Source organism: Castor canadensis, chromosome 2, assembly GCF_047511655.1.
Source record: "Castor canadensis chromosome 2, mCasCan1.hap1v2, whole genome shotgun sequence".
Taxonomy (NCBI): Eukaryota; Metazoa; Chordata; class Mammalia; order Rodentia; family Castoridae; genus Castor; species Castor canadensis.
The window spans coordinates 69,208,945-69,235,732 of record NC_133387.1 but is presented as its reverse complement, the minus strand read 5'-3'; the positions used below and the strand labels follow the sequence as shown (position 1 = coordinate 69,235,732).

Genomic DNA, 26,788 nt, shown 5'->3' with positions numbered 1-26,788 from the left:
TTAAACCTCATTTTCTCTCTGAGGAAACTAGGGTTTACAGAAGTTAAGTACTTGCTTGAAGTCTCATAATGAGTAGGAAGCAAATAGACAAGGTCTTAACCACCAGACCAAACTGCTGATTAGCACTGAAAATTGACAGGGCTAGAAGAAGGAGGGTTCTGTGTGTATGATGGAGACTGGGAAGAAGAACTGGGCTTGCTGGAAGATAAGAAAGGGATGGGATATTGCTAAAGGGAAGGAAAATTGATACTGTCCAGGATCCTACATGTAACTGGTATACACAATGATAACAATGAAGAGTTTAGTTTTGGATCTATACTTTAGGTGTTTCTCAGCTATCTAGTAAAAGGTATCTAGAGATCAGCCATAAGACTGGAGGCAAGGCAAGAGAACAAGTCCATGTGTGCAGATTTATAAAACCTCAATAAAGAGAGATAAGGGCAGGGGGCTGTTCCTGCGTCTTACTTGGGAAATGCTTGGCTGACAGGTGGAAGAAGTTTCATGAAAGAAGCACAAAGTATGGGCAGAGAAAACAGGGAAGATTCAGAATAGGAAAATTTTAAGCGATGTCATATATGCATTAGTAAAGAAAAGGAAAGTGAGAGTTCAAATACTGTCCTAGGGAAAGGCCACTCCCATGTGGCCTGTGTAGGCTTTGTCATTCTTAGCACTTACAATGGATGAGCCCAGATAAGTCTTTGTTGTGAGGAACTGTCCAGGACATTGTGAGACATTTAGAAGTATCCATGGCCTCTACCTACCAACTGCCACTACCACCACCACCCTTGTGTGACAATTTAAATTGTCCCCAAGTATAGCCAAATGTCCTTGGAAGGGTGAGGATTGAGAACCACTGTTGTGTAGACAGCTCTCCCTGGAGTTGTACGAGGCAGTGGCCTTCTAGCAAGAGCCAGTCAAGAGAGCTGGGTTCTCTCCTGTGCTTTGTGCTTCCCTTGTCAAGCCATTTTGCCACTTGGAGCAACAAACACTGAGGCTGAATAGATAAGTTCTACAGTCCCCTCTTGTTCTAACACTCTGTAATTCTAATTTCACAAGAGGAAGACCTGGTGGGTGATCTCAGAGAAACTTGAAGTGCACCAGAAGTTGATACTGGCTTTCTTCAGAGTGAATTGTTCTGTGTCAAAACAATTTCGCCCTACAATTTCATGACAAAGGATCAGATAGTGTTTTGAAGAGTGAAATTGAAACATTGTCTTCTAGAACAGAGAACTTCAATCCCATTAACCTTTCAAATAAGATTTATCTTTGTTCCTAATCACCTACCTCCTGGCTCTGATAAAGCATGTCAATTTTCCAATTTAACAATCTTTTAAATATCATCTTCTTAAGTGTCTGTGTTCCCAACATAAATTAATTTACATTAGCACACTACTGAACTGTAGGCCAGTTACTATTTTCTTAAGAAAGACTCAAATCTACCTCACAACTTACATTTCGTTGAAGGACATCATTTGAGGACTGGTGAGTGGCTCAAGTAGTAGTGCTTCTGCCTAGTAAGCATGAGGCCATGAGTTCAAATCCCACACTGTCAAAATAAAAAAGAAAGACATTATTTGAACTAAAAGAATAAAGAATTTCTCATTGTTACATCAGAAAAAAAATGTTTTAATGTTAGGCTTGCATTGGTAATTGCTTTCCCAGACTTTTAGTATGGGAAAATGGACTTAGTACATGTAATGTGACCAAAAGTCATGTCTTATTTCTCAGTTTTAGGTAAGTTTTAGTTGAAAACCCACTGAAGCGTTTGTTGCCACAACAGAAATTACTAGAAATATTTGGAGCATATTTAGTCTAAAGCAAGCGATTTTAATATAGGAAAATGGTTGCCATTATGACATTAATTGATTTCATTATGCCATTGAATGATTTCTTTTTTTGTTCTTCCTTTTGCAACTAAGTGGTACAACCTCCAACCATCACTCAACAGTCTCCAAAAGACTACATCATTGACCCTCGGGAGAATATCGTAATCCAGTGCGAGGCCAAGGGGAAACCTCCTCCAAGGTGAGGAGGCTTTCTGCTTTCTAACTGTTCTGAAAAGAGGTCCAGGGGTCTCTCTGAATATAGCAATGAGTTTGGAAATTCTGTAGAATAAGTTAGGCCATGTAGAACACTTTCTTTTTGAGTTAGCTATTTCTCAACATGACTGACAAGATTACTCTGTTTTTTCTAAACAACTCCCTGGTCCACTTGGGCTCTTCAAAGTTATTGAAGGTGACTTCTTAGACCCTGGATATTCCTCAAGTACCAGTTATGTCTCTCAGCTTAATTATAGCCAATTTGTTCCTCTTAAAACCCAGATAATTGTGTTCCCATATTCATACTTTTCTACAAAATACTCATAATTTGTGGGGAAATATGGAAAGACTCCATAATCCTGATTCTAACACTAATGGCCTGTGATGTAGGCCATTCTGTTTCTCTGGGCTTTAGTTTCTTCATCTGTTAAAAAGAAAAAGAACAATTTGATGCCTTTCAAGAGCTCTCCTAGTGTCTCCATGGTAGGACAATTTAGGACCATAAAGCAGTCCTAAATTGTTTCCCCAAATTTATTGTCAGGATTCAGTACTCAGGATTCTCCTTATGGATCATGGCGTGAACACTGCACAATCCAGTCCAACCAATGCATCTTATAGATGGGAAACTGATGTCCTGTACTGCTAGGTAATTTACCCAAGGTCTCAGAGCAGATGACTATTTATTGTTTTATAATTAGTAAAAGATAATTTTAATAAGATTAAATTATAATAATCAAATGTAACAGTTTACAAGTAATAATAAAAAGGTAAAAGTTTTCAGATATTTTATTTCCAAGTTTGTCCATTAGGCTTTACTGAACACAAATTAATGCCTGGTTCTTAAAGTTTGGTGGGTTTTTTTTGTTTTTTTTTTTTTACAGTACTGGGGCTTAGCACCTGGTTCTAAATACCCTTGTATGTCAAAACCTTCATCAGAGGTTTGTTTCAAAACAATATCCTGTTACGTTATTGAAAACTCTCTATCACATAAGCCATAATGTGATATTCTTTTTTTTTTTTCTTTTCGGTACTGGGATTTAGCTCAGGGCTATGTGCTTGTTAGGCAGGTGATCTACCACTGGAGCCATGTTCTCAGTCCTTTCTGCTTCAAGTGTTTCAAACAGGGTCTCGTGCTTTTGCCAAGGGCCAGTCTCAGACTGTGATCTTCCTACCAATGCCTCTGCTTAGCTGGGACCACAGGCATGTGCCACCATAGCCAACTTGTTTGTTGAGATTGGGGGGTCATCCTGATCTCCACTGCCTCCTGGGTAGCTGGAATTACAGACACGCTCCACCACTCCCAGCCCTGTGATGGCCTTTGATGGAGTTTTCTTCCCCTTCACACTATTTAAACCTCCTGTAACTCTGTAAGGCTGAATTTCTTTTCCTCAGTACCGTTACTAGATGGCGCTGTACCACTTGAGCCATGCCTCTAGCCCAGCACTATTGATATTTTGGGTTGGATTTTTTGTTATGGGAATGGAAGCTGTCCTGACCATTGTAGAATGGCTAGCAGTATTTACCCAGTAAATGCCAGTAGCTTCCACCATCACAACCACCTGCTGCTCTAATCCTGGCAACCACTTCTGTAAGGATAAGCAGTGAGAAGAGGAATCCAAGTGGGCCTGGAAAACATGGTAAAGTTTAGAGACGTACACCTTTATATCATGTTGCCCCATGACTAGTTATGATCTGTTTAATTACATGAACACTGTGACTTTAATATGAAGCCATCTTTTGTATAAATAAAACTGAGAAAATTGGCCATTTGGCATACCTTCTAAGATTCACAAAATCATCTTTAAAATTTAAAATTATCAGACTATAGCCTATGTAGAATTACCAAGTTTAATAACTAACATATTGGGGAAAGGTACTGGGATTTGAACTCAGGGCCTATACCTTGAGCCACTCCACCAGCCCTTTTTTTTTTCTTATGATGGATTTTTTTGAGATAGGGTCTCATGAACTATTTGCCTTGGGCTGGCTTCAAACCACAATCCTCTTGATCTCTGCCTCCGGAGTAGCTAGGATTACAGGTGTGAGCCACCAGCGTCCAGCAATAACTAACATTTAAAACACCACAGAGCTGTATTCTTACCTTCCTCCCAACCTCCACTTTGTATTTTGATAACTTGAAATGGGTGTGATCAATTCTCAACACGTATAGATCAAACCGGTGGAGGCCCTTTCTTGTTATATTCAGCCCAGAGCATGGTTTTATAGACAAGTTATTGACTCTATGAACAATGGAGTTTATATTAAAAATGCTAATAAAACTCAAAGAAAGTACGCCTGAGAGACCTGCTTCTTATATTTTCTTAGAAAAATGGCAGGCAATTTGTGTTAGATTTGAGCTGGTTTTAAAGAAGATGGGTACCTTGAAATGTATAACAAGGACTTTTTCCTAAGTCATGATTCAGTGCAATATTTTAGGTAGGAGAACTGATTTCTCTTTTACTGAATATTAAAATCTGTAATTATTTGTATAAAACTGTATAAAACCCATAAAACTGTTAAGAGACTTGTTAAAGAGTAAGTAATCCTATTTCTTTGAATCATTAACAAACTTAACTCTCGATGTGTTCTGCAGCTTTTCCTGGACACGTAATGGCACTCATTTTGACATAGATAAAGACCCTCTGGTCACCATGAAGCCTGGCTCAGGAACACTCATAATCAATATTATGAGTGAAGGCAAAGCAGAGACCTACGAGGGAATCTATCAGTGCACAGCGAGGAACGAACGCGGAGCTGCAATTTCCAATAATATCGTGGTCCGCCCATCCAGTAAGTAAGGCTTGTCAACCAAAGTTTCTTGGAAATAGAGTATTCTCACTGTCTTGGTACTATTGTGGTTCTTTTTGCTCTGGTCAGCACGAAAATCCTCTCAACAATTCAAAATCAAGTATTTAAAAAACAGTGACCATTTGCAGATCTGGTCATTTTGAAAACTTTTAACATTATATATGTAATTTGCATTCGTAATAGAAAAATAATTGCAAATAAAGAAAATTGTTAAATTGCTCATGAGTCCTTCCTCTCATGGAAATATTACTACTCAAATATTCTTTTCATTTTGGTGTAGGCAAATATATATGTACATGCATAAAACCAACTCATTCTGAAGTACTATTTTACAACCTTTTCTGACTTATTGATATATCATGTGTACTACAGTATCAATGTTATAAGTAAGTATACATATATAATATTGTATGATATCCAAAGGTATAGATGAACAATTTAATGAACTTTTTTGAAATTTAAGTGTTTTCCATTCTTTGTAGAGCACATCCTTGAATCAAAATGATATGTCATTTTGATATATTTAGTATAAATTCTTAGAATTACTCAGAATGCAGATTATTAATGGCAATGAATGAGAATTGTCATTTTATTCTTCTACTATCTTTTGCTTTTTTAAACCTTTAACACTGTATCAAAAAGTCATTTTCTCATTATTTAACATACAGAAAATCCAAGTTAGTATTTCCCTAAAAGTTTGGTTTGCCTTTCTTTGTAGTGCTGTATATTTTTCATTTTTCCATGCAAAAAATAACACTAAAGTTATTTTTTTCATTTAATAGGGTCACCATTGTGGACCAAAGAAAAACTTGAGCCATTGACACTTCAAAATGGTCAACCTTTAGTACTTCCCTGTAGACCCCCAATTGGATTGCCACCAGCTATAATATTTTGGATGGATAACTGTAAGTTTTAACAATAAGAATTTTCTTTCTTCAAGAATTTTATAGTAATTTGCTGTCATATTCAATTATTTCCCTTTGTGATTCATAAAATGCTTATAAAATATTTTGGAGATGCTTAGGAAAACAGCTGCTTGTTGAAATAATGTTGTCTCATGCATTCACTCAGTTTTACTGTGCACTTATGAGCCAGACACTGCCCTAAACAATACAAACAATGCCACCATCACTGAGCTCACAATCTATGCAGCAGAAGTAAGAGGAGGAGAGGAATGAGGCAGACAATAAATCCACCTTGAAAATCTGTCAGTCGATGATAAATATTATAAAGAAAAAGAAAAAAAAGGAAAAGTTTTGAGCCCAGATCTACAGGAAAGGGAGAGCAAGCCAGTCCCCTCAATATCTGTGTAGAAGGGAAAGCACTGCTGCAAGCCCCAAGTTAGGAACATCCCTGGTGAGTGTGGCCACAATGAGAGCACCACGGGGAAAGCAACGGGCAGGGCTAGGGAGGTCACAGGGACACCATGAAAAGAGCTTTGGGCTTTTTTCTGAACAAAGTAGAGAAGCATTGAAGGAGCGAGTATATCTGAAATTAAATAATCTCACTGCCGGACATGTTTGGAGATGTGGAGGACAAAAGAGAGGTGGGGAAACTGGTGAGGGGCGCGGCTGTAACCTAGGCAAGGGCTTATTATGACTTGGACTTGGGCGGCAGCAGGAGAGTGGCACAGATTCTGGATAGATTTTAAAGTAGAGCCTCTGGGGTTTATTTGGGTAGGAGTGGGAGCGGGAGCATGAGGAGGGGAACCAGAGATAAATAGGAAGTTTTGAGACTGAACAACTGATAAAATGGAATGACCACTTTCTTACACAGTAGAGGCCCTTATGGGGAGGAAATCAAAGTTGTATTTTCATTTTTTGTCCTCAACAATAGCTGGTGTTGGTTAGGCATTTACTAAGTGCTCGTCCTCTCACAAGACTGTCGCATGGGCTGTCCCATTAATTTTTTTTTACAACAACCCTAAGAAGCTTGTCCAATTATTTTTCCTGCTTTCCAAATGAAGAAACTGAGGCAAAGAGAAATAAAGTCATCCAAGGCAGTTTCAAGCTTGTCTATCCCTGGCCCTATCCTTGAGGGAATTATTTATTGCTCTGATTCTTCTGTCCTCCAAAATTTCCTATGCTAAATAGGTTAGCATGTTACCTCACAGGTAGCACATGGTTTGGCTAAGAAACCATGTAAATGTGAGAGGTCTGTAAGACATTAAGACATTCATGTTGAGATGCTCAGCAAGAGTCAGAGGTACGAGAGTCAAAAGAACAATTCAAGGCCACAGTCAGCATAGACAGCACACCTTAAATTACTAGGCTCATTGAGAGAATTTGAGGATTGGGTACAGATGGGGAGACCAGAGCCTGGGATACTAAGACGAGAACCCTCAGAGGCCGAGAACTTAGGAAGGACCCAGAAAAAGCAAGAAGAGAACTAAGGGAGGGTGGCATCCCAGGTACAAGGTGGCAAAAGTACACCAGAAGACAGATTGAGCCAGGTGAGGTGGTGCATGCCTGTACACCCAGCACTCGGGAGACGGGGGCAGGAGGATAATGAGTTTGGGCCAGCCTGGCTACATAGTGAGACCCAGTTGGAAAAAAAAAAAAAGACAGAATAACTGCTGTCAAGTGCTGCTGATAGGTCAGCAGACATGACTGCCGGACCTGGCAATATGAGGACCACTGTGACCTTGATGGGATGGTGGGGATGTATTCAAGACGTTCGGAGACCCAATTTCCTCTGCCATCACAGGCTGTGTGCATCACGTTTTCGCTTTTGGCTCTTTTTATATGAAATCCCTCAGAGAAAGTATCACACAGAACAAGTACATAAACAAGTAAACACACAAACACATTTCTCCTTTTATTACATAACATCTTTTACAGATTTTGAAAGAGTAAGTAGCAAATCCAATGTCAAAGGATTTGAGAATTACTCTCACTGCCAGCATGAGGTCCAAGATTTGGTCATTGGGTCTCTCAGAAGTGGCTTCCTATCTTTTTAATAAAGACACACCACATTGAAACTTCCCAAATTACCCACTACAAAAATGCTTCACCAACATGAGAGCTGGCTATCCCCTTTACATACATCTTGGGCAACTGGAAAACCTTGCCTTTCAAGTGGAATTGCATCTGGAATAGGAGAAAAATTTTAACTCTATATAGCACTCTTGCAAGATGATATTATACAATTATTTATATCTGCATATAATTTTCCCAGTGTAATGCAAAGAGTAAAAAGACAACACCCTAGTGAAATTCCATTATTTTACACTTTATCTATCAACACCCATTATTAATACAATAGGAGAAACAAAAGATAACACTTGTGTTAGGCCTTTGTATTCATTACATAAGAGTACATTGTTTTTAGTTTCTTTTTGTGACAGGGCTGGCCTCAAATTCACAATCCAGTCAGGAATGGTGGAACATACCTATGATTTCTGCCACTTGGGAGACAGAGATTGGGAAGATCATGGTTTGAGGCCAACCCAGACAAAATGTTATCAAGACACCATTCAACCAACAAGCCAGGTGTGGTAGCATGCATCTGTAATCCTAACTACATGGGAGGCAGAATTAGGAGGATTGAAGTTTTAGGCTCACCCCAGGCAGAAACAAACATGAGACCCTTTCCAATAAATAGCTAAAAAGAAAAAAAGGGCTAGGGGTGTGTGGCTCAAGTGTGGTGTGCCTAGAAAGTATGAGGTCTTGTACCTTCCAAAAAAGAAGGAAAAAAAAAGACCTTCACAATCCTTCTGCTTTAGTCTCCCAAGTATCTGGGGTTACAGGCCTGTGCCACCATGCCTAGCTTTAAATATACATTCTTTTTCTGAGTATTTTTTAAAACATTCCTTTCCAAAAGGATTCATGGTTTAAAGCTGTAAATTGGCAACAGCCAGCCAACCCCCATGTTGACCAAGAGCTCGATAAGCAAGTTTAACTTGGTGACCATATTCTTTTAGCTCTGGTTCCACATTTCTCTGCCTTTTCTGCCTGAGGGAGCTGCAGGTTTTTAGTCATAACTTCGCATTCTGTGGAACGTTAGCTCAGGCACCTGCCACAGGAGGTGCATACTTGCTTGACTCAATCTGAAGAAATCCTGCCAGAAGATGGACCAGCTGGCCTGAGGTCACAGGGACATGGGACTTTTCCTAGTTCTCTCATCTCAGAACTGAGGAACTGTCACAGTTTAGGTTTTGAACAGAGTCCAGAGCTACAGGGAAGCATGTTAGCTGGCCAAGTGCAATGCACAGATCAGTATGCATCCTTCATCCGCATAGGACTCCTCCTGCATGCCTAAGACTAGCCAGTTCCTTAGCTGGACCTGTCCTGCTGGAAACCGGAAAGTCAGCATGCTGGTGGTTGTTCATTCCACCCTTCCACGAGTATGTGCAGAAGCCCTCTGAAGAGCCGGGCACTGGTCCAGAGCTACAACAGTATGCACCAAAGATGAAGGTGTCAGTCCTCCGGAGACAGACAAGAAGTGACACATGTGATGAGTAAAAGATGTGCCATTTTTAGAAGATGAAAAGTAATTCAGAAAAGAAAACGTAGAGGGAAACTGAGCATGGGGTTACTCAGGGGCAGGTCACAGCGCTAAATCGCGTCATCGGTACACCTCGTGGTTAATTGCTTGCCCATTTGCTGTCTGATTCTTCAGTTAGGTGGTGGGCTCACACAGGGCAGAAGAGCTATATGCCTGACTTCCTTGCGGAGGGATTGCCACCCATGCTAACATCTTCACAAACTTCCTCAATGTGTTTCCTAAGATAGCTACAGCTAGGGACTAATTTTACATATTAGGGAAAGTCATACAAACTTTTTGTAAAAACATGTTTTATTTATACTTGCTTAAAAAATATCTCACTTTATGACTCTAGGCTCACTGCTACACACACCCCAGAGAAATTAGGATTGAGCAGGTACCATGGGAGTTTCAGTGTGTCTTACATTTTTTTTTAAATAGCTGTTTTCTTTTATCCAAAGAGTTTTGTAGAAAGAATACATATATATTCAGGTGAACTCCACAGAACTATTAGTAGATATGTTTGTGTTGCTAATTTGAAGAGTGGCCACTTTGAGGGAATGATCTGGGTATCTATGCCTTTCCCTAGCTTTTCAAAGACTTCCGCAAAGTGAGAGGGTTTCCCAAGGTCTGAATGGAGACCTCTATTTTTCCAATGTCCTCCCAGAGGACACCCGTGAAGACTACATCTGTTATGCCAGATTTAATCATACTCAAACCATACAACAGAAGCAACCGATTTCTGTGAAGGTGATTTCAGGTAAGACCTCTGCTTCCCGAATCTGTCTTTCAGTGATGTTTGCACATATAGACCAAATTATTAATTATTAAATACTATCGACTTGAAGATAAACAAGTTCACTGATCAGGAAAATACCTGTGATCACTAAAGTGTAGGCGTATGTGTTAGAAAGAAAGAACATGCATGCCCTAAATACTATATTTTACATTTTTTGCTGTCATTGCCATGCCTGTTTCCATGGTAACCTTTTGAATCCCTTGGAGTTCTGAGCATTAGTGTGCTTGTATGCCACAGTGCCTTTGATTGGCAGTCCTGAAGATTAAGCAATAGGTTCACATGTTACTGGTTGGGGGTGGCAAGTGAATTGATGAGTCAGCCATGTACTGTGGATGATACAGCGGGCACTTAGCATAGCTATGTACTTCTGTTTTTGTTGCCCAATGGTTTTTGACCCTCTCCCCTACTTTTGTACCTTCTTCATAATATTCTGTTTATTTCAGTGGATGAATTGAATGACACTATAGCTGCTAATTTGAGTGACACTGAGTTTTATGGTGGTGAGTCATGGTGATTGTAACTGATATCTTCTCCTTCATTGTAGACTTTAGTTCACTAACTTCACCTCCATGGCTATTTAACCTTATTTCTTTATGAAATTTCTAGTTACATGTTTAATACCAGTAGTATAAATGTACTTTTCTTTTGAAAGTTAGCTATAAACTTTCAAGCATGTCACTAAGCATACTCATTGATGTATGTACAATAATGAAACTTGTCGTACATGTTTTCATGTAAAGAACCATTCCACATGACTTAGAAAAAACCTTTCATATATGTCAAGAACTGTATTTTCCATTTTTTGTCTTGTTCATAAACTCTCCTCATGAACTAAACAAGAATTGATTGAGTGTATTAACCTGCTAACTCCTACAGCCCGAGCAACTAACGTTAAGTGAGTTCACAACAAATCATTCACAACAAATCATTGCATTCCCCATCTGTTTTCACATGACATTATTCAATGTGACTAGCAACAGTATTGCTCTTCGTTTTGTTTGAAACCAAGTCACTAGCTTCAGTGGAAGTAAACTTTTAAAAATGTATATCATTTAATTTCATTCTTTTAAACGAAAAGAATTTCATTTCCCTGAGGAAAATTTGGCTGTCAAGTATAAAGTCAACAATGACAATAATTGGTTCTGATGTGGTATCTTTTAACTATTAATAAGGCAGGATTCCTGCTGCATTAATTTTACACTTTCAAAATATGAACATTACAGTATCATCAGTGACATGCCCAGCTCCTGCCTTTATTTTATTTTTTAATATGCTTCTGGAGAATATGGCCTTGAGGCCATTCCCAAGGTGATTTGGAGGAGTAAGTTCCCCACAATCTCTAAATTCTTAAGTAAATACATCTCCCTCGGGTACTACCTTTTCCTGAGATTCAGGTTTTTGAGGAATGAGAATAAATCACATACTACTGAATGTGTTTTCTGTGAGTATCAAATAGGTCATGTTTTAAGTTAGAAAACTGTGAAGGACTATAGAATCCAAAGATGTTGTGATTTTTACTCAGTTTTCCCAAGAGGCCTTCAGAAATTCAGGCCACATTTTGGGACCATCCATAAAACAAAGTGACCTGGTTTCAATTTGTTTAACTCTACCTTTATGCTTAATTTATGAGATGGAACTTGCTGGGCCTCTGTCAGTGAGTCTAATTTTCTTTTTTGCTTTGTTTTTTATAAACCTTGCAGTTTGGGGATATTGATATATTAACTGGTAGAACTGGCTATAATGTTATCCCCAGTCTAAGCCAAAATAACTCCTCCATTACAATCCATTTCTGAAACACCTAACATCTTTCAAAGACAGTTAACTTTTGCTTTGACCTGAGCACTAATCTTAAGAGATGTGTAGCTTAGTAGCATGAGTTTTCCTTTTTGTGTTGACATGTTGAAAATTTACTGACCCACAGAAAATTCATAAAAACCTAACCTGAATTAAAGAAATGAACAAAAAGAAAACAGTCCTTACTATTAGAGCTTTAAAAACCAAAATCCTTTCTTTCCCTGGTTCGCTGAGTGAGTGATGGCCATCTGCAAGGCAGAGAATGTGTGTGTGGCTTAACAAATTTCATAATCAATGTTAAATAGTTTTGAAATGGGATTGGAATTTTAGATAGCTTCTTAGACTGTGATTGTGTTTCTACAAACACACATTCATAATTTTAATGCATATTGATTTTCTCGTTTGCAGCTAAGTCAAGTAGAGAGAGACCACCATCATTTTTAACACCACAAGGCAACACAAGTCACAAAGAAGAATTAAGAGGAAATGTGCTTTCACTAGAGTGCATTGCAGAAGGCCTGTGAGTAAACTCTTTCTGTCCTGATGCCCATTTCTTACCAAAATAGAGAAGATTGGTAAGGAGGCATTGATATTATAGGCATCATCAAAAATGTAGGGCTGGACACAGTGGCTCATGCTAGTAATCCCAGCTACTCAGCAGGAGGAGATCAGGAGGATTGCAGTTCAAGGCCAGCCCTGGCCAAAAGTTAGCAAGACTCTATCTCAACAAGTAAGCCAGGGGTGGTGGTACTCACCTGTGATCCCAGTTGTGAGAGAAGCCAGTCCTGGGCAAAAACATGAGACTCTATCTGAAAAATAACTAAAGCATAAAAGGGCTGGAGGTTTGGTAGATCAAGTGGTAGAGTGCTGCCTAGCAAGCACAAGGCCCTGAGTTCAAACCCCAGTACTGCTGAAAAAAAATAAAAGAAAGAAAAATTTGTAATTATTTCCAAAGCAGATTGTTTGACTCTCATATTATTAAAACATTTTCTTAATATAATAATTTTCATATTTAAATAAGTGTCAGTAACCATTTTATGATTGCTATGTTTTTTAATAAGGGAGCATAATTTTTCTATTTTGTTACAGACCACCTTATAACTTGGTGGCTCAGGAGCTATTGACTATTGGTCATTTGTCCGGCAGCCTGGAGGGCCACCATGCTGTACCCAGTTTCCTTGACCATGCTTACACTCTGCTAGTCAACTCAGCTGTGGGCTCAGACTCTCAGAGCCTGTGGACTGGGGTAACCAGGCTGTTGGCTACTAGTTGCCTGTAGTTTTGCCACAGGTTGTCCTAAGGCATTCTAGGACCTGCCTCAGAACAGGAGCTCTGCCCCTTCTACTACTTCCTATTACATGTCACAAGGCCAAGCTCTGATCCTTTGAAATGTCTCATCTGTGCACATCTCACAATGGATGTACCTCTGACAGGGTTGCAGGGTCTTACCCAGTTACAAAAGCAACTGTCAGGTTAGGACCACGTTACAGGTGAGTTTCTACATAGTCCCCTTGGAGTGCTTGGCACAGAGCACATACATTGGCAGAGGCACATCTGCTGACAGCCTTGAATGGAACCCCAGAAGCACAGTGGCCTTCACATTTGGTGACCCGTGCTGGCCCTGACCTGGCCTCTCAATGGTCTCTTATTCTTTCCTGAATCCAGAAATAACTTTACTTCAGGAGGCACATGGAGGCCTCTGCTGGCCAAGTCAGGGAACTACACTGCACATGACTGTTCCTCACACAGAAAACTCCCTTTAAACATTTGTCAAAAATCCATCTTTCTCACTAGAATTTTTTTAAACTTCCATTTTTCATCATTTTGTTAGAAAATGGTTTAATCTCCAACTTCCATCCTGTTGAGAGCAGAAGCACCCATCCTCACAATTTAGTCACTTATCTTCCGACAAGTGATACACAGATTAACTATCCCTTATCCAAAATGCATAGGATCAGAAGTGCTTTGGATGGGATTTGGGATTTTGTAATATTTTCATAGACTTTACCAGTTGAGGATCAATATGACACTCAAGAAGTTTCAGATTTTAGAGCATTTTTGATTTCAGGGTTTTAGAATGCTCATCCTGTGTTATATAAAATATTTTTGGCACTTGGACATTTCACAAAACTCCTCAAAGAATTCTTAAAACCTTGGAATGAAACTAACATTGGAATTCTATCACTTAAAATCAGGAAGCATTAGACTAATAGAATCAAAATACTCATAATTCTTAACAATTGTTTAGTGAAGTAGTAGCCTTCTAAAATAATTTGGTTTTTTTGAGGTTTTACAAACTATGAGATGATGCTCTGTCCTAATTCCCCTTTCACCTCAGATCTCAGGAAATGCAAATTAGTCTAACAATAAGGAAACATCGTGCGTTGTCAGATTCCACATGTATATAGTACTTCTGTTTTTCAGAAATTATTTCATAATTTTCTACCTTTTTATATTCACAGCATATTTTAATTTTAGAAATTGTTTCATCAAGTAGATATGCTCAGTTATTTTATTCATCCTAACCAACCAAAGCCAATACTAGAAGCCATCAATTAATGTCTTTGCATTTGTAATGACAAATAATGTGATGTCCTGAGGGCCTGGGCCATCCTTTCTTCATTATTGCTTCCAAACACACAGCTCAGTGCTTGGTATATAGTTCAGTGCTTAGGAAATGTTTGCCTTGAGTGGATTTTTATTTTGCCACCAAGAAAACCTTCTAAAGTCATTAGGTATGTCAAACATTCTTATCTCCATTAAGGCAACTAAGGACACTGAGGCCCCAAAAGGTTAGGGATCCAAGGTTAGAGGGAAATTTAAGGACAGAACTCAGACTTTGAAGAAGGTCTAACTCCAAGCATTATCCTGACTCTTCATCTGTCAAGCCTGATGTCTGGCTTCGTAGGATTTAGGAAGAAACACAGTTGAGTGAGAAATGGTATATTAATCTTATCAATTCACATAATAATATTTTTAGGTATCACTGAAAATGAAATTAAGGAAATGCTGATTTCCTTAATTATCAGCCTACCATAAGATAGAAAAGTTCATCCATTTGTGGAAGTGTGTGTAAAGGTCCATGGGCACAGATAAGTATGTGAGCTCTTTCACTGTTCATTTCTAGCTCTAGCTGATGGGAATTATAACTCAGTATCAGTAATTTAATGCTAATTCATTTGATTAACATAGTAAAAATCTGCAGGGGTTCCTCACTGGTCAGAACTTTAGAGAAAAAATTAGGTCCCTTCTGTAAAGCAACTAATGCTAACAATACTGCACCTTGAAGTCCAAGTCTATGGTGTTCCATATATTAGTATCATTCTGATTACTTGAAAATAGGAACTTAGCCATTTCATGTGTAGGTTTTGAGCATTATTTATTAAAAAAAAAGTGACGTTACTTAAATATATGTATATTTCCGTGATCTTTAAGAACAGAAGAGTGGAATGGGTCATGCCCAGCAGGGGATGGGGAGGGCTCTGTACCAGCTGGGGAGGAGGTGGGAAGAGGGCGTAGGAGGGTGAATATGGTGCAAATACTGTGTACACATGTATGTAAATATAAAAATGATACCTGTTGAAACTATCCCAGGAATGGGGGGAGGGGGTGAATTCAAGCATGGTATATTTGATACATTGTAAGAACTTTTGTAAATGCCACAATGTACCACCAGCACAACAATAAAGTAATTTTTTTTAAAAAGAGATTGTAAATGTATGAGATGATAAATATGCTAATTACTCTGATGATCACTATTTATACATGCAGCAAAACGTGTCAATTAAATTTTTTAATTAAAAAAAAGAATTTGTTATAAACTTGCATGAAAATTCACCCTTGGGGTGAATTTCACAAGTGAACTTCTTTTTGGTAACATCATTATTTATTTGTCCTATCAGACCTACCCCAATTATTTACTGGGTAAAAGAAGATGGAACACTACCTATCAACAGGACATTTTACCGGAACTTTAAGAAAACCTTGCAGATCATTCATGTTTCAGAAGCAGACTCTGGAAATTACCAGTGTATAGCAAAAAATGCATTAGGAGCCATCCATCACACCATCTCTGTCACAGTGAAAGGTATATCATTACCTCAAATGCATTCCTCTTGCTTCATGAAAGGTCTGAAACTTCAATTTAATATGTCTTTGATTATGTCTTCAATAATGAGAAGTGTAAATTTGTATCAACATTCATAGTACCTTGAATCTTTTCCCACTGCTATTGAGGATGCATCTAAACCAGGCTAAATAGTTGCTCTTCAAGCCTTCTCACTGAAGAATTCCAGTTAGTAAATATAGAAGGAATGAAAAAAAAGAAAATTAGTTTTAATTCCATAGTGATAAATGCTGCAGACAAAATCCAATGAGGAATGCTAGAATTAGCTCCTGAAACTTTGAAGAGAAATAGGATGTTCGCATAATTTCAAAGTGTTTACTCCCCAAAAGTTAATCACTGGGACAGTTTTAACATGTATCTACTAATTTCTTACTACCTCTTCCTCAAGGAGATGGAGCTTACTTCCCCTCTTCTTGAGTGTGGGCTACACTGAGTACACACAGCTAATGGACACAGTATGGAATGTAGGAGAGTAGTAACTGCAGTGGAGACCCCTAGGTGACACCACCTTAACCAAGTGATGAAAATGAACACCACCAATAAGTCATGTTGATCTCATGTCTTCCCTGTTATGGTACAACTAGACATGTATGTCACCAAAAATCCCAAATCTCAAGCTAATTACGAGATAACATCAGACAAACCCGAGTTGAAAGACAGTCTACCAAATATTTACTAATTTTCTTTAAAGGGTTAAGGCCATAAATGACAAGGAAAGACCAAGAAACTGCCTGATTAGAGGAGATTACGACCTGATAGGTCCATGCAATGTGGTATCCAGGACAGAATCCTGGGATAGAAATAAGACATTCGTGGAAAAACTGGGGAAATCCTAATAGTCTATAGTTTTGTTAAAAGTATTAGTGACAGAGCACCTGCCTAGGAGGCATAAGGCCTTGAGTTCAAACCCCAGTACCATCACACACACACAAAAAGACAACAATATTATTGTACCAATGTTAATTTCTTACTTTGACGACTGTGCTCTGGTTATGTAAGTGTTACACATTACAGTAACCTGAATGAAGGATATATGGGAACACTATTCTAAATGGAAAAGTTTTTTTAATTGCTTCCTAATTTTGTAATTATATTTATTCTGCAGGGTTCATAATTTAAATTCATATCTCCCCAAATAATTCTTTTGAAAATCTGAAGTATTCTCTGAAGCAATTCTTATAAAACTAATCACTCTAAAATGAAGTCTTTTATAAAATACTTATATTTATTAAAATAGTTCAATATATTCTTTTGCTGCAATACTTATTTGATTCATAATTTTGGTCTCTTATTCTTCCTTCACTAAAGCGGCTCCATACTGGATCATGGCACCTCAAAACCTTGTGCTGTCCCCAGGAGAGGATGGGTCCCTAATCTGCAGAGCTAACGGCAACCCCAAACCCAGAATTAGCTGGTTAACAAATGGAGTCCCAACAGAAAGTAAGTCTTTTTTGTTGGCTGTAGTTGCAGAATATTTTAAAAGTATATCTACATCTCAACAGTGAACACCTGCTGATAAAATAGTTTGGGTTAAGAAAGGCGCCAGATTGCCTTGAGTTTTTTAAATTGCCTTTAGGTTCATTATGACTTTGAATAGTTTATGCTATTAAAATAATGGTACATGTGTTGATTGGGACTTAAAATTATTTCCTGTGTCTAACCTAGACTATGGGAAGATCTCAGGGTCGGAAATAAATACTACCAAAAAGTTCAGCTTATCTTCTTTGTTCAAAACATCAGGTGATCTTTGGAAGCATCATAGCAGTCACAGGAGCCCGGCAGGGACACTAGGCCTACAGCCAATGGCTTTGACAAGCATAAGAAATACAGCCATCCTACTTTAAAGAATTTTCAGTTATAGTAGAGCCCAGATGTCCCCAGGTCTTCAGAGGCCAACATCCTGTCTAACATCTACACAGCACGTCCTCTGGCCCTGATCCTCTGCAGGATGCTCACCCTTTTCCCAGTTTTCCCTCCCTGAGCATGAAAATCATTCTCAAGCAAAACTTAACCTCCTGGCTATGCTCATCACCTTCAACTGCCACCCCTGTGCTGCTGCCTATGCCCAGCTTGGGCTCATTAGCCAGCTTCTCCAAGCTGCCACTATGCTATCCCATGGTCCCCCAAAGTGAGGGACCTTTAATTTATTAAATTTATTATTTAATAAATAATTAATAATTATTTATTTAATTAATTTTAATTAATAATTAAATAATTAATTATTTAATTTATGTCCCCCTTAATCTTTGAAATCACAGCAAAGACCAGTTTTATAAAACTGGGTGAGAGAAGCCAGGTGTATGGACATCTCATAAATGAAAGGTGTAGTGGGCATGCCTGTAAATCCTAGCACTCAGTATGCTGACACAGGAGGATGAAGGGTTTAGTGCCAGCCTTGGCCACATAGCAAGATTCTGTGTCAAAAAGAAAAGAAAAGAAAAAAAAAAACCTTGGTTAGAGGCTTGAGGATATTAGAAGGGAATTATAGCAAAGTACCAAGAAGAAGAGGGATAGGGCAAGAGAAGGAAACCAAAACTTGAATGAGGTTGGTGTGCTCACTGAGCACACCCAGCACAACAATAAAAAAAACACAAATAAAAAAAGGAGGGCAAGCAGATATGCAGATCCAGGGTGTCCAGCCTCTGTATGCCTCAGTGTTCACTCTGATGGACACACAGGGAGAGGAACACCACAAGGCATGGCAGCAAAGCAAGGGGACCAATCCTCCAGGCTGCCTTCTGGCGCTGGGAGCAGGTGCTATATGCCGACGCCAAGGTCATAGACAGGCAGCTTCACTGAAGGTAACCAAGCTGGAGTGTGTGGATTACTGGGTGGACACCTCACAATGAAAGGCGATAGGGTGGTGGCAGCCCTGCGCAGCTCCCCCACACAATGACACTGCCAAGGCATAGCTGTCCCCACCCCTGCCCACAACAGCTGGTCCATGAACAGCTTCTGCTGAGTGGTCTCTCACAGCTAAGTTCAAGTGAACATACTCCCACATATTGACCTCCCTTAATTCAAAGTAGAAAGTAAGTGAGGAAGAAAACTGTCGAAAAAATCAGTAGACATTTAAGGAGGGGCTTGTGACCCTCCTTTCCTACCCTGCTTGGTAGTTGCCCCTTGAATTTAGAGATCTTTAAAAACAAGATTGCCTTTGAAATTTGGGGACCATCATGGATCTGTCTCTCATCTGAACTTTGCCGAGCTGTGCATCCCACAGATGGATCCAGCACTGGAGGAAGGATGGTGGAGAGATGCACAGAGGGAAAAGTTAGGACCACAAGTAAAATCTGGTCCAGTGAACAGCAGCACTAGATGAACACAGTGGGACTATCAACCTGCACAGGAGCCCAGCATAGGCCCCAGAAGATGGCTTGCTGGCAAAATCTTCCACCCCAGAGACTACAGAAACTGTGGGTAGACCAGCAGTTGGGGTGATGAGTTCAGGAACAGCTGTGCCTCTGTAGTATAATCATACAAAGAGCCATGCAACATCCCTGCCAGGTGCCTGAAGTTCATTTCCTATGCCACACAGCAGAGATAACAGGCAGGGACCCAAACTGCCAGATGCACAGCCTCCCACTCCTGATTCATGGGTGATTGCCCAAAGATATTTACTGCCTCCTCTGCAGGCTCTGGCTGCCAGGTACACACAGATACTATAAGAGGAGAAGCAGAATCAGGGCAGGGAGAGGTAAGACTTGGATTCTTCCAGCAAAATGTGTTGTTGTTGATTTGTGACTATGTGTTTGAGACATGGAGCCTACTGTTTTACAAGACTGGAAGGTTAACTCCAGGAGCACATGCTTCTATCTCAATGGCTTCTGAAGCTGTGGGCGGCCCCTTAACCCCTGCCCTGAGACTGATCAGATTACTTACAGTTGTCCTTGAAACAAAAAAATAGGTTGTGTTAAATATAGAATTTGCCTCTAAAACACCCAGAATATTTTTTAAACAATCTTCAGAAGTCAGAAATAACACAACTGTAAGAGCTCGTGCTAAAGAAGAACTTCTTGATTGCAGTGTGACCTACAGTGTCTGAGAGGGTGTGAAAGTAGAACCCAGGACCAGAAAGAAAAACAGCCTGTTTCCAGCAGAGAGGGACAAAGTGTTTCTCTATTCTCCCCAGGACATCACCTTTCACGACTTCAGTCACCTTTGGATGAGTGTTCATAAGTTCCCACTGGAGGAATTTATGTGCCATCCTGGTGGTGCTCCCTAAGGCCAAGGCCATGTATACCACGAGTCCTGTCTCTCTCCTAGGAGACAGCATGAGGGTCTAACATTTGCAGACCTTCAGTTACCCTCTATGTGAATTGTGTTAGATCTCAAGTCTCCTGCGTGGAACATGTATAAAATCAAACCATCCTTATATTAAAGGCCCCTTACTTCTCAGATCTGAGAAAGAAAAGGAGCAAAGTTGATGAGCAAAGGCAGATCTCCTCTCACACAGCATGTTTTGCCCGTTCTGAAGGGAGAGATCAAAAGTCATTAACACACTTAACACACGGCAAACAGCTTAGGTGGTATAAAGGCCTAGTCCAGAATAACCCCAAGATTCCATCCAGGCATCCTCTTCTCCTTTTCTCAAAGGTAAGGGGCTCAATTGCATCCCCTTTTAGAGCAGATGGAAATGGAAAATTCAGTTCTTCACCCAAAGATTGGTTCTGCATCATGCCCAAACATTCATATGCCAAGACATATTTATAAAGTTGACTAATTCAGAAAATCTGAGCATTAATCTCATTTAAACAAAGCATTAAGTGCTCCTGTCTATAATTTCTCTATCCAAAATGCATATAATACTATCTAATTAGCCTACTTCATAAAGTCTTTTTCAAATAAAATTATGCAATAGATATATAAATACCTTTTAAAGATTGACAGTATTCTGTTCTTGCAAGGTAACATTCTTATCGTTTTTATTATTCCCATTCTCTAATTGTTGGAAACATTTATAGTTTTAGCCAGCCATGTCAGAAGAAAATGTTTTCTGAAGATTATCATCCCTTTTCTGGACCTTGTCCTTGGGGATTGAAGCCATATGTGGTGATTCTGTGCTCCTAAATTTCTTTCTCCTGTGTTCATTTATAACAAATGAAATTGGCATTCCAAGAAGTAATTATTATTCCTGTAGAGAATTTGAGTTTGCAAGCTGGAAAGTTATTCCCACCTAGTAACCAGCACATAGTGTCCAAAGGCTTCAAATATCTCTGCACTAGTGATTTCATTCTGTGTCCAGCTACCAAATGAGCCACCATACGGCACTGTGGCAGCTCCTGGGTTTGTTTGCATCTCTTTAATAAGTGTTTAAGGAAAATGCAGCCCAAACCCCATGGAGAGAAAGCTGCTTGTTCACTGTCCATGCTTAAAGTGCAAATTTGTTTTATCCCTTAATATCTTACCACAAATAAATATTTGATGACTGCTCCATTTAATGTAAAAAAAGTAGAAAGGGTCAGATGCCTTTCAGGTAAAGAATATCTTCCCAAATACTTGATACCAAAGAAAAATGCAACTCTGAGCTACACTTTGGGAAACTGTCCTACCTTTGTCAGTTAAGCTCTGTGTTCTATGTTTGTGGTAGTATGACTTTTACTATTATTGCAGTAAAAAAATTAAGCATAAAATTTATTATCTTCACCACTTTTTAGTACATTTCAGTAGTATTGAATAGTCACATCATTGTGTCACAGATTTCCAGCCCCTTTTCATCTTACAAAAACCAGAACTTATACTCACTAAACATCACATAGGTGTGTGACTGTTAAAAGTTCCGTATATCCAAGGAATGAGAAGCGGTCTCCTCCCACAGTCTACCACCCACCCAGAGATATTTGGCCCAGAGCGTCTGCCTGTGCTTCATTATAGTCTAAAATACACAATGTTGTACTCTACTGGCTGGCATGTCTACAGAGGTGCAGTCAGGGTGGGCACATGGTTGGCACCAAGAGTTCCCTCAAGATTCCCAACACTGAGTTCACAGGAGCTGGGTCCACAGGTGCTAAGAATAATTGACAGAGAGTCTCCAGAAGTGCTGCTCTGTGTTCCAGCATGCCTTGTGGAGACAGTAAGTGACATCCCTGTGAGTCAGAAAGGACCTGGTGGTACAAAACTCGGGATGCAAGACAGGGAACATGGGCTGCCCTACTGTATGCCACATTTTCAGTCTATGGCTGCCTGCTACAGCTATGGTTAGCTTCAGCCAGTGCAACATTTCTGTCCTTTACTCTCTTTCATTGATGAAATCTATAGTCTTTTTTTTTTTTCTGGTAGTGGGGCTTGAACTCAGGGCCTTCACCTTGAGCCACTCCACCAGCCCTATTTTTGTGAAGGGTTTTTCAAGTTAGGGTCTTACAAACTATTTGCCTTGGCTGGCTTTGAACCATGATCCTCCTGATCTCTGCCTCCTGAGTAGCTAGGATTAGAGGCGTGAGCCACTGGTGCCCACTATAATCTGTTTTGTTGAAGGAACTAGGACTTCTAATTGTCTTCTGGCTGGAGGAATGTATTCCTTAAGAGAATTTGAATTTTTTTATAGTCAGAAACAATAGATGTGAGCCAAGAAGTGTTTTGGCACAGCCTATCACTGTTGAGCAAATTGGAATATCTAAAATGATTTCATAAATTAGCTATTGGTTGTGAACAGAGTGTTGAAAAACCATTTTTATAAAAGCATCTATTATGTCTGTTCAGGAATTTAATCAACCATGAGAAGTAGCTCATAAGCTGGAGTTTTAATAATTTTTGGAAGCTAAAAAGTTGTTCTAAACTTCAATGCTGGTACATTTTTAGAATATTCTGGTTTGAAATATCTAAAGACTGTTAGGCTGTAAATGTGATAGAATGTGTGGGAGTCAGACTAACAATCCTCCAAAACAGTCACATCCTAATCCCTGGGACTTGTGAACATGTGACCTTACATGGCAAAAGGGATTTTGCACATCTCATCAAGGTTAAGAGCCTTGAGACCTGCAGATTATCCTGAGTTATTTGGTTCAGGCTCAGTTTAATCACATAAACCTCAAAAGTGCCGGATCTTTCCTGGCTGTGATCAGAGAGGAATGTGACCATGGAAGAATGATCAGAAAGATATAACATGGATAACTTTAATGATGGAGGAAGAGACCAGGGGCTAAGGAATGTAGGGAGCATTCAGGAGGTAGAAATGGCAAAGAAATGGTTTCTCCTCTAGAACCTGCAGAAAGGAATTCGGCCCACTGATACCTTGATTTTTAGCTCAGTGAGACACGTGTCAGACTTCCAACCTACGGAACTGAATGATAGTGAATTTGTATTGTTTTAAGCCATTAAATCTGTGATAACTTGTTATGGCAACCATAGAAAGCTATGACAGAATGAGTGAATATAATACTTTTGAGTATTTGCAATAAAACAAGATGATCGAATACCACAATTTGGTTCAACAAAATTAAAGTTTGTTAAGTGAGTTAACAAACCACAGATGAACCAAATATTTTTTATTTCAAAGTGATAATGTCATCTCAATGAAGTGATAAATATGCTTTAGATTCATATCCTTTTCCTATCACCAAAGAAAGAGAAATAGTGCTTAGGATAGAAGTAAAGTCCTCTTAACTGGTTCAGGTTGCTGAGTGCAGTTTCAGAGAAAGAGGTGCTGATATGTAGTTTTGATTTTGATCAACATGCTGACACAGTGTACTTTTAAAGCAATGGAAGGTCATGGCCTAGGGTTTAGCACTCATACAAAAGGAATTCATTCATCCTAGCACAGCACTTCCAAATTGTTGGACATGCCTTGGACTAAATCCTCTCGTATTCTGTTACCCAGCCAGTCCTACTCCCCTTCAGTAAGGATCAATCCTGATCTTGTACTTGAGGGATTTAGCTGAAAAGGCTGGCTTTAAGAGAAATTTGGCACAACTGGTTTTTACTTCAGCCTCAAGAATTTCCAAAGCAAGAAAGTAAATATTTTCACATTTAATTACTAGCCTACATTTATTTATGCCTTTATTTACTCATCTATTTTTTTCAGGAAGAAGTTCTTAAAAGGGACAGGTTTGGATGAGCTAGAGTGTTTCTGCGTTTTTTGACTAGCCCTTGCTTTCTCTTTTTGATAATTAACTTGCCTTAGCATTAGCCTGCCTCTTGGTGAACAAGAGTTTTTTTCTGAATTTGTACAGTTTTCACCTACACTTAAGCTTACTTTTCTGCATCTCTCAAAGTAATATTAGGTTACAGAATTGACCTACTTAATATTAAATGAATATTGAGCATATATAAATGCTGATAGGTAATGGCTAAATTCAAAGGACAATAAAAAGATTATTTCTGCCTGGATTCTAGTCTTCTTTTTACCGCATATGTCTAAATCACTCCGCATTTCTAGCCTATGTATATAATATAGACCTCACATTTACTATATGTCTTTTAAGCAGACAGAAATAACTACATATGCTTTCTATTTTTATACCCAAACAGTTGCTCCTGATGACCCTAGCAGGAAAATAGATGGTGATACCATTATTTTTTCAAATGTTCAAGAAAGATCAAGTGCGGTTTATCAGTGCAATGCCTCTAATGAATATGGATATTTACTGGCAAATGCATTTGTAAATGTGCTCGGTAAGCTCTCCCTTTATTAAAGACATGGCAAATTAAATTAATGACTGCTGGTAATTTCTACTTATTCAGCAAAAATATATTGAACATCCACTATTTGCAGTGCACAGTACTTGGAGCTATAAGGGATATACAAAGGTGGGTATAATTTAAAATTTGCTGTAAAGGATATTACAATCTGGTCTTAATCTTTTATAACACAATTTTTATAATGGCAAATTCTTCACTATAGAAATAATCAGATAGGTTTTTTCATTCTGAGATGATTAGTATTTCTCTTCTGTTAGCAACTGAATATTACTGCTCTTCCATCCTTAGAAAGTGACAAGTTCAATAACAATCTCATGATTGTGATTAAAAAAAATTAACCATAATGGTTGGCCTTTATCCAAGTCACAGATGTACATTGACTAATTTGCAAAAATATACTCAGAAAACTATGACAGACACAAGCATATTCTGAAATGGTTGGCTTGTAAACATTATTTTTCATATTGGACAAGACTACCAAAAGCACATTTATTAAAATTTATGTGAGAATTGTTCCCATGGTACCAGGAAATTATACTTCAACACTTTAAAATTGGTATGCTCCTTTTTAAAACAACATTAATGTCAGGAAGTCAATCAATATTTGGTATTTTTCCTTCATGCTTGATGCAAAGGTCCTTAGTCACACCAAAAGCTAAGCAGTTAAGATACTGGTGGATGTTGAAGAGCAGTTTTGATTCTGGCCCTTTTTCACTCTCTACTTCTATTCAGCATTTTTAGATTTCACAAGTAAGTACAAATGTGCAGAATTTGTCTTCCTGGGTCTTGTTTGTTTAATTTAACAAAATATCCTCCAGGTTCATCCATATTATCACAGATGACAGGATCTCCTCTTTTAGGGCTGAAAGATAACATTTATTTTCTTTCATCTTTTTATAACAACAATTCTAACTGGTATCAAATGAGATGTCATTTTGGCTAAAATCTGCATTTCTCTGATGATTTGTGATATTGACCACTTTTTAGTTTATCTATTGGGCATTTGTATGTCTTCTTTTGAGAAATGTGTATTTTGGTCCTTTGCCCATTTTTTAAAATCAGATTGTAAAACAGAGTGTTTGTTTTCTAGTACCACTGAGTTGTCTGAATTCCTCATATACTTAGGATACTAATCTCTTCTCAGGTTTATGGCATACAGATATTTTCTCCCATTCTGTCCCTTGTCTCTTCACTCTGTCATTTCCTTGGCCATCAGAAACTTTTTAGTGTCCTCTGCTTTTAAATCACCACAATCATCAGTCTTTCTTTTTCTGCCAACTTCTGTCTTCCCCCACCATTCCAACCCACTGGGGTGATGATGGGTCAGTCATTCAGCAAAAATATATTTGGCCATTATTTTTGTGTCAGAAAATATACTGGGGATAAAATGGTAAAAAGTCATATTCCTTGGCTGCAAGGGGCCCACAGTATCATAGGAGATACAGATAATTAAATCCGTAATTTAAAAATGCCTGAGTAACGAGTTGAGCGTAAGGTAGAAGGAGGAAACCTGTGTTTTATTCCTACCTTGAGTGACGGTACTGTCATGTCTGATAGGGAACAAAAGGGAAGAAATGTGTTTGCTGCACTTTACCATAAACTTTAATGACCTTAAAGCAAAATGCAATGTAAACCTAAAATGTCTTCTAATATTTACTATACCTTTTCAAAATTTTTAGCTGAGCCACCACGAATCCTCACATCTGCAAACACACTCTACCAAGTCATTGCAAATAGGCCTGCTTTGCTAGACTGTGCCTTCTTTGGGTCTCCTCTGCCTACCATTGAGTGGTAAGTAATGGCCTTATTTGCATTTTAACACTTAGATTTGCTAAAGTCTTTGCATTTCTAAATCTATTGGGTTTTAGTCAAAGAACAGATAGAAGAAATGCAGTGTGCAATCCAACATACTATCGATTTTGAATTCACTCATTTACAAATATTTATTAACATGCTTTCACGTGTATAATCTCTTTAATACTGAATTCCATCAACCCACAAAGCTGTATGTAAATTTTTCAAATTTAAGGCTGTATTTTACAATGCCATCAACACTACCTGAGACTTTGTGAATGGTGGTTGGAGGCACTGGATGGGAGA

The 26,788-nt window shown here is 38.7% G+C and overlaps 1 protein-coding gene across 34 annotated transcripts in view; it reads left to right on the top strand.

The window, feature by feature from the left end:
- The window catches only part of Nrcam (neuronal cell adhesion molecule), a 264,230-nt gene that overhangs the window by 195,215 nt on the left and 42,227 nt on the right, over positions 1 to 26,788 (top strand). For 27 of the 34 annotated variants that reach the window (XM_074065001.1, XM_074065004.1, XM_074065010.1 and 24 more), the window contains 10 exons: positions 1,920 to 2,025; positions 4,633 to 4,829; positions 5,630 to 5,752; positions 9,922 to 10,092; positions 10,575 to 10,631; positions 12,334 to 12,445; positions 15,828 to 16,012; positions 17,360 to 17,491; positions 24,518 to 24,661; positions 26,368 to 26,479. In XM_074065001.1, the coding sequence (XP_073921102.1) occupies positions 1,920 to 2,025; positions 4,633 to 4,829; positions 5,630 to 5,752; positions 9,922 to 10,092; positions 10,575 to 10,631; positions 12,334 to 12,445; positions 15,828 to 16,012; positions 17,360 to 17,491; positions 24,518 to 24,661; positions 26,368 to 26,479 (1,339 nt within the window). The remainder of the gene's footprint in view (positions 1 to 1,919; positions 2,026 to 4,632; positions 4,830 to 5,629; positions 5,753 to 9,921; positions 10,093 to 10,574; positions 10,632 to 12,333; positions 12,446 to 15,827; positions 16,013 to 17,359; positions 17,492 to 24,517; positions 24,662 to 26,367; positions 26,480 to 26,788) is intronic. The other 7 variants (XM_074065016.1, XM_020186920.2, XM_020186918.2 and 4 more) reach the window with 1 other exon arrangement.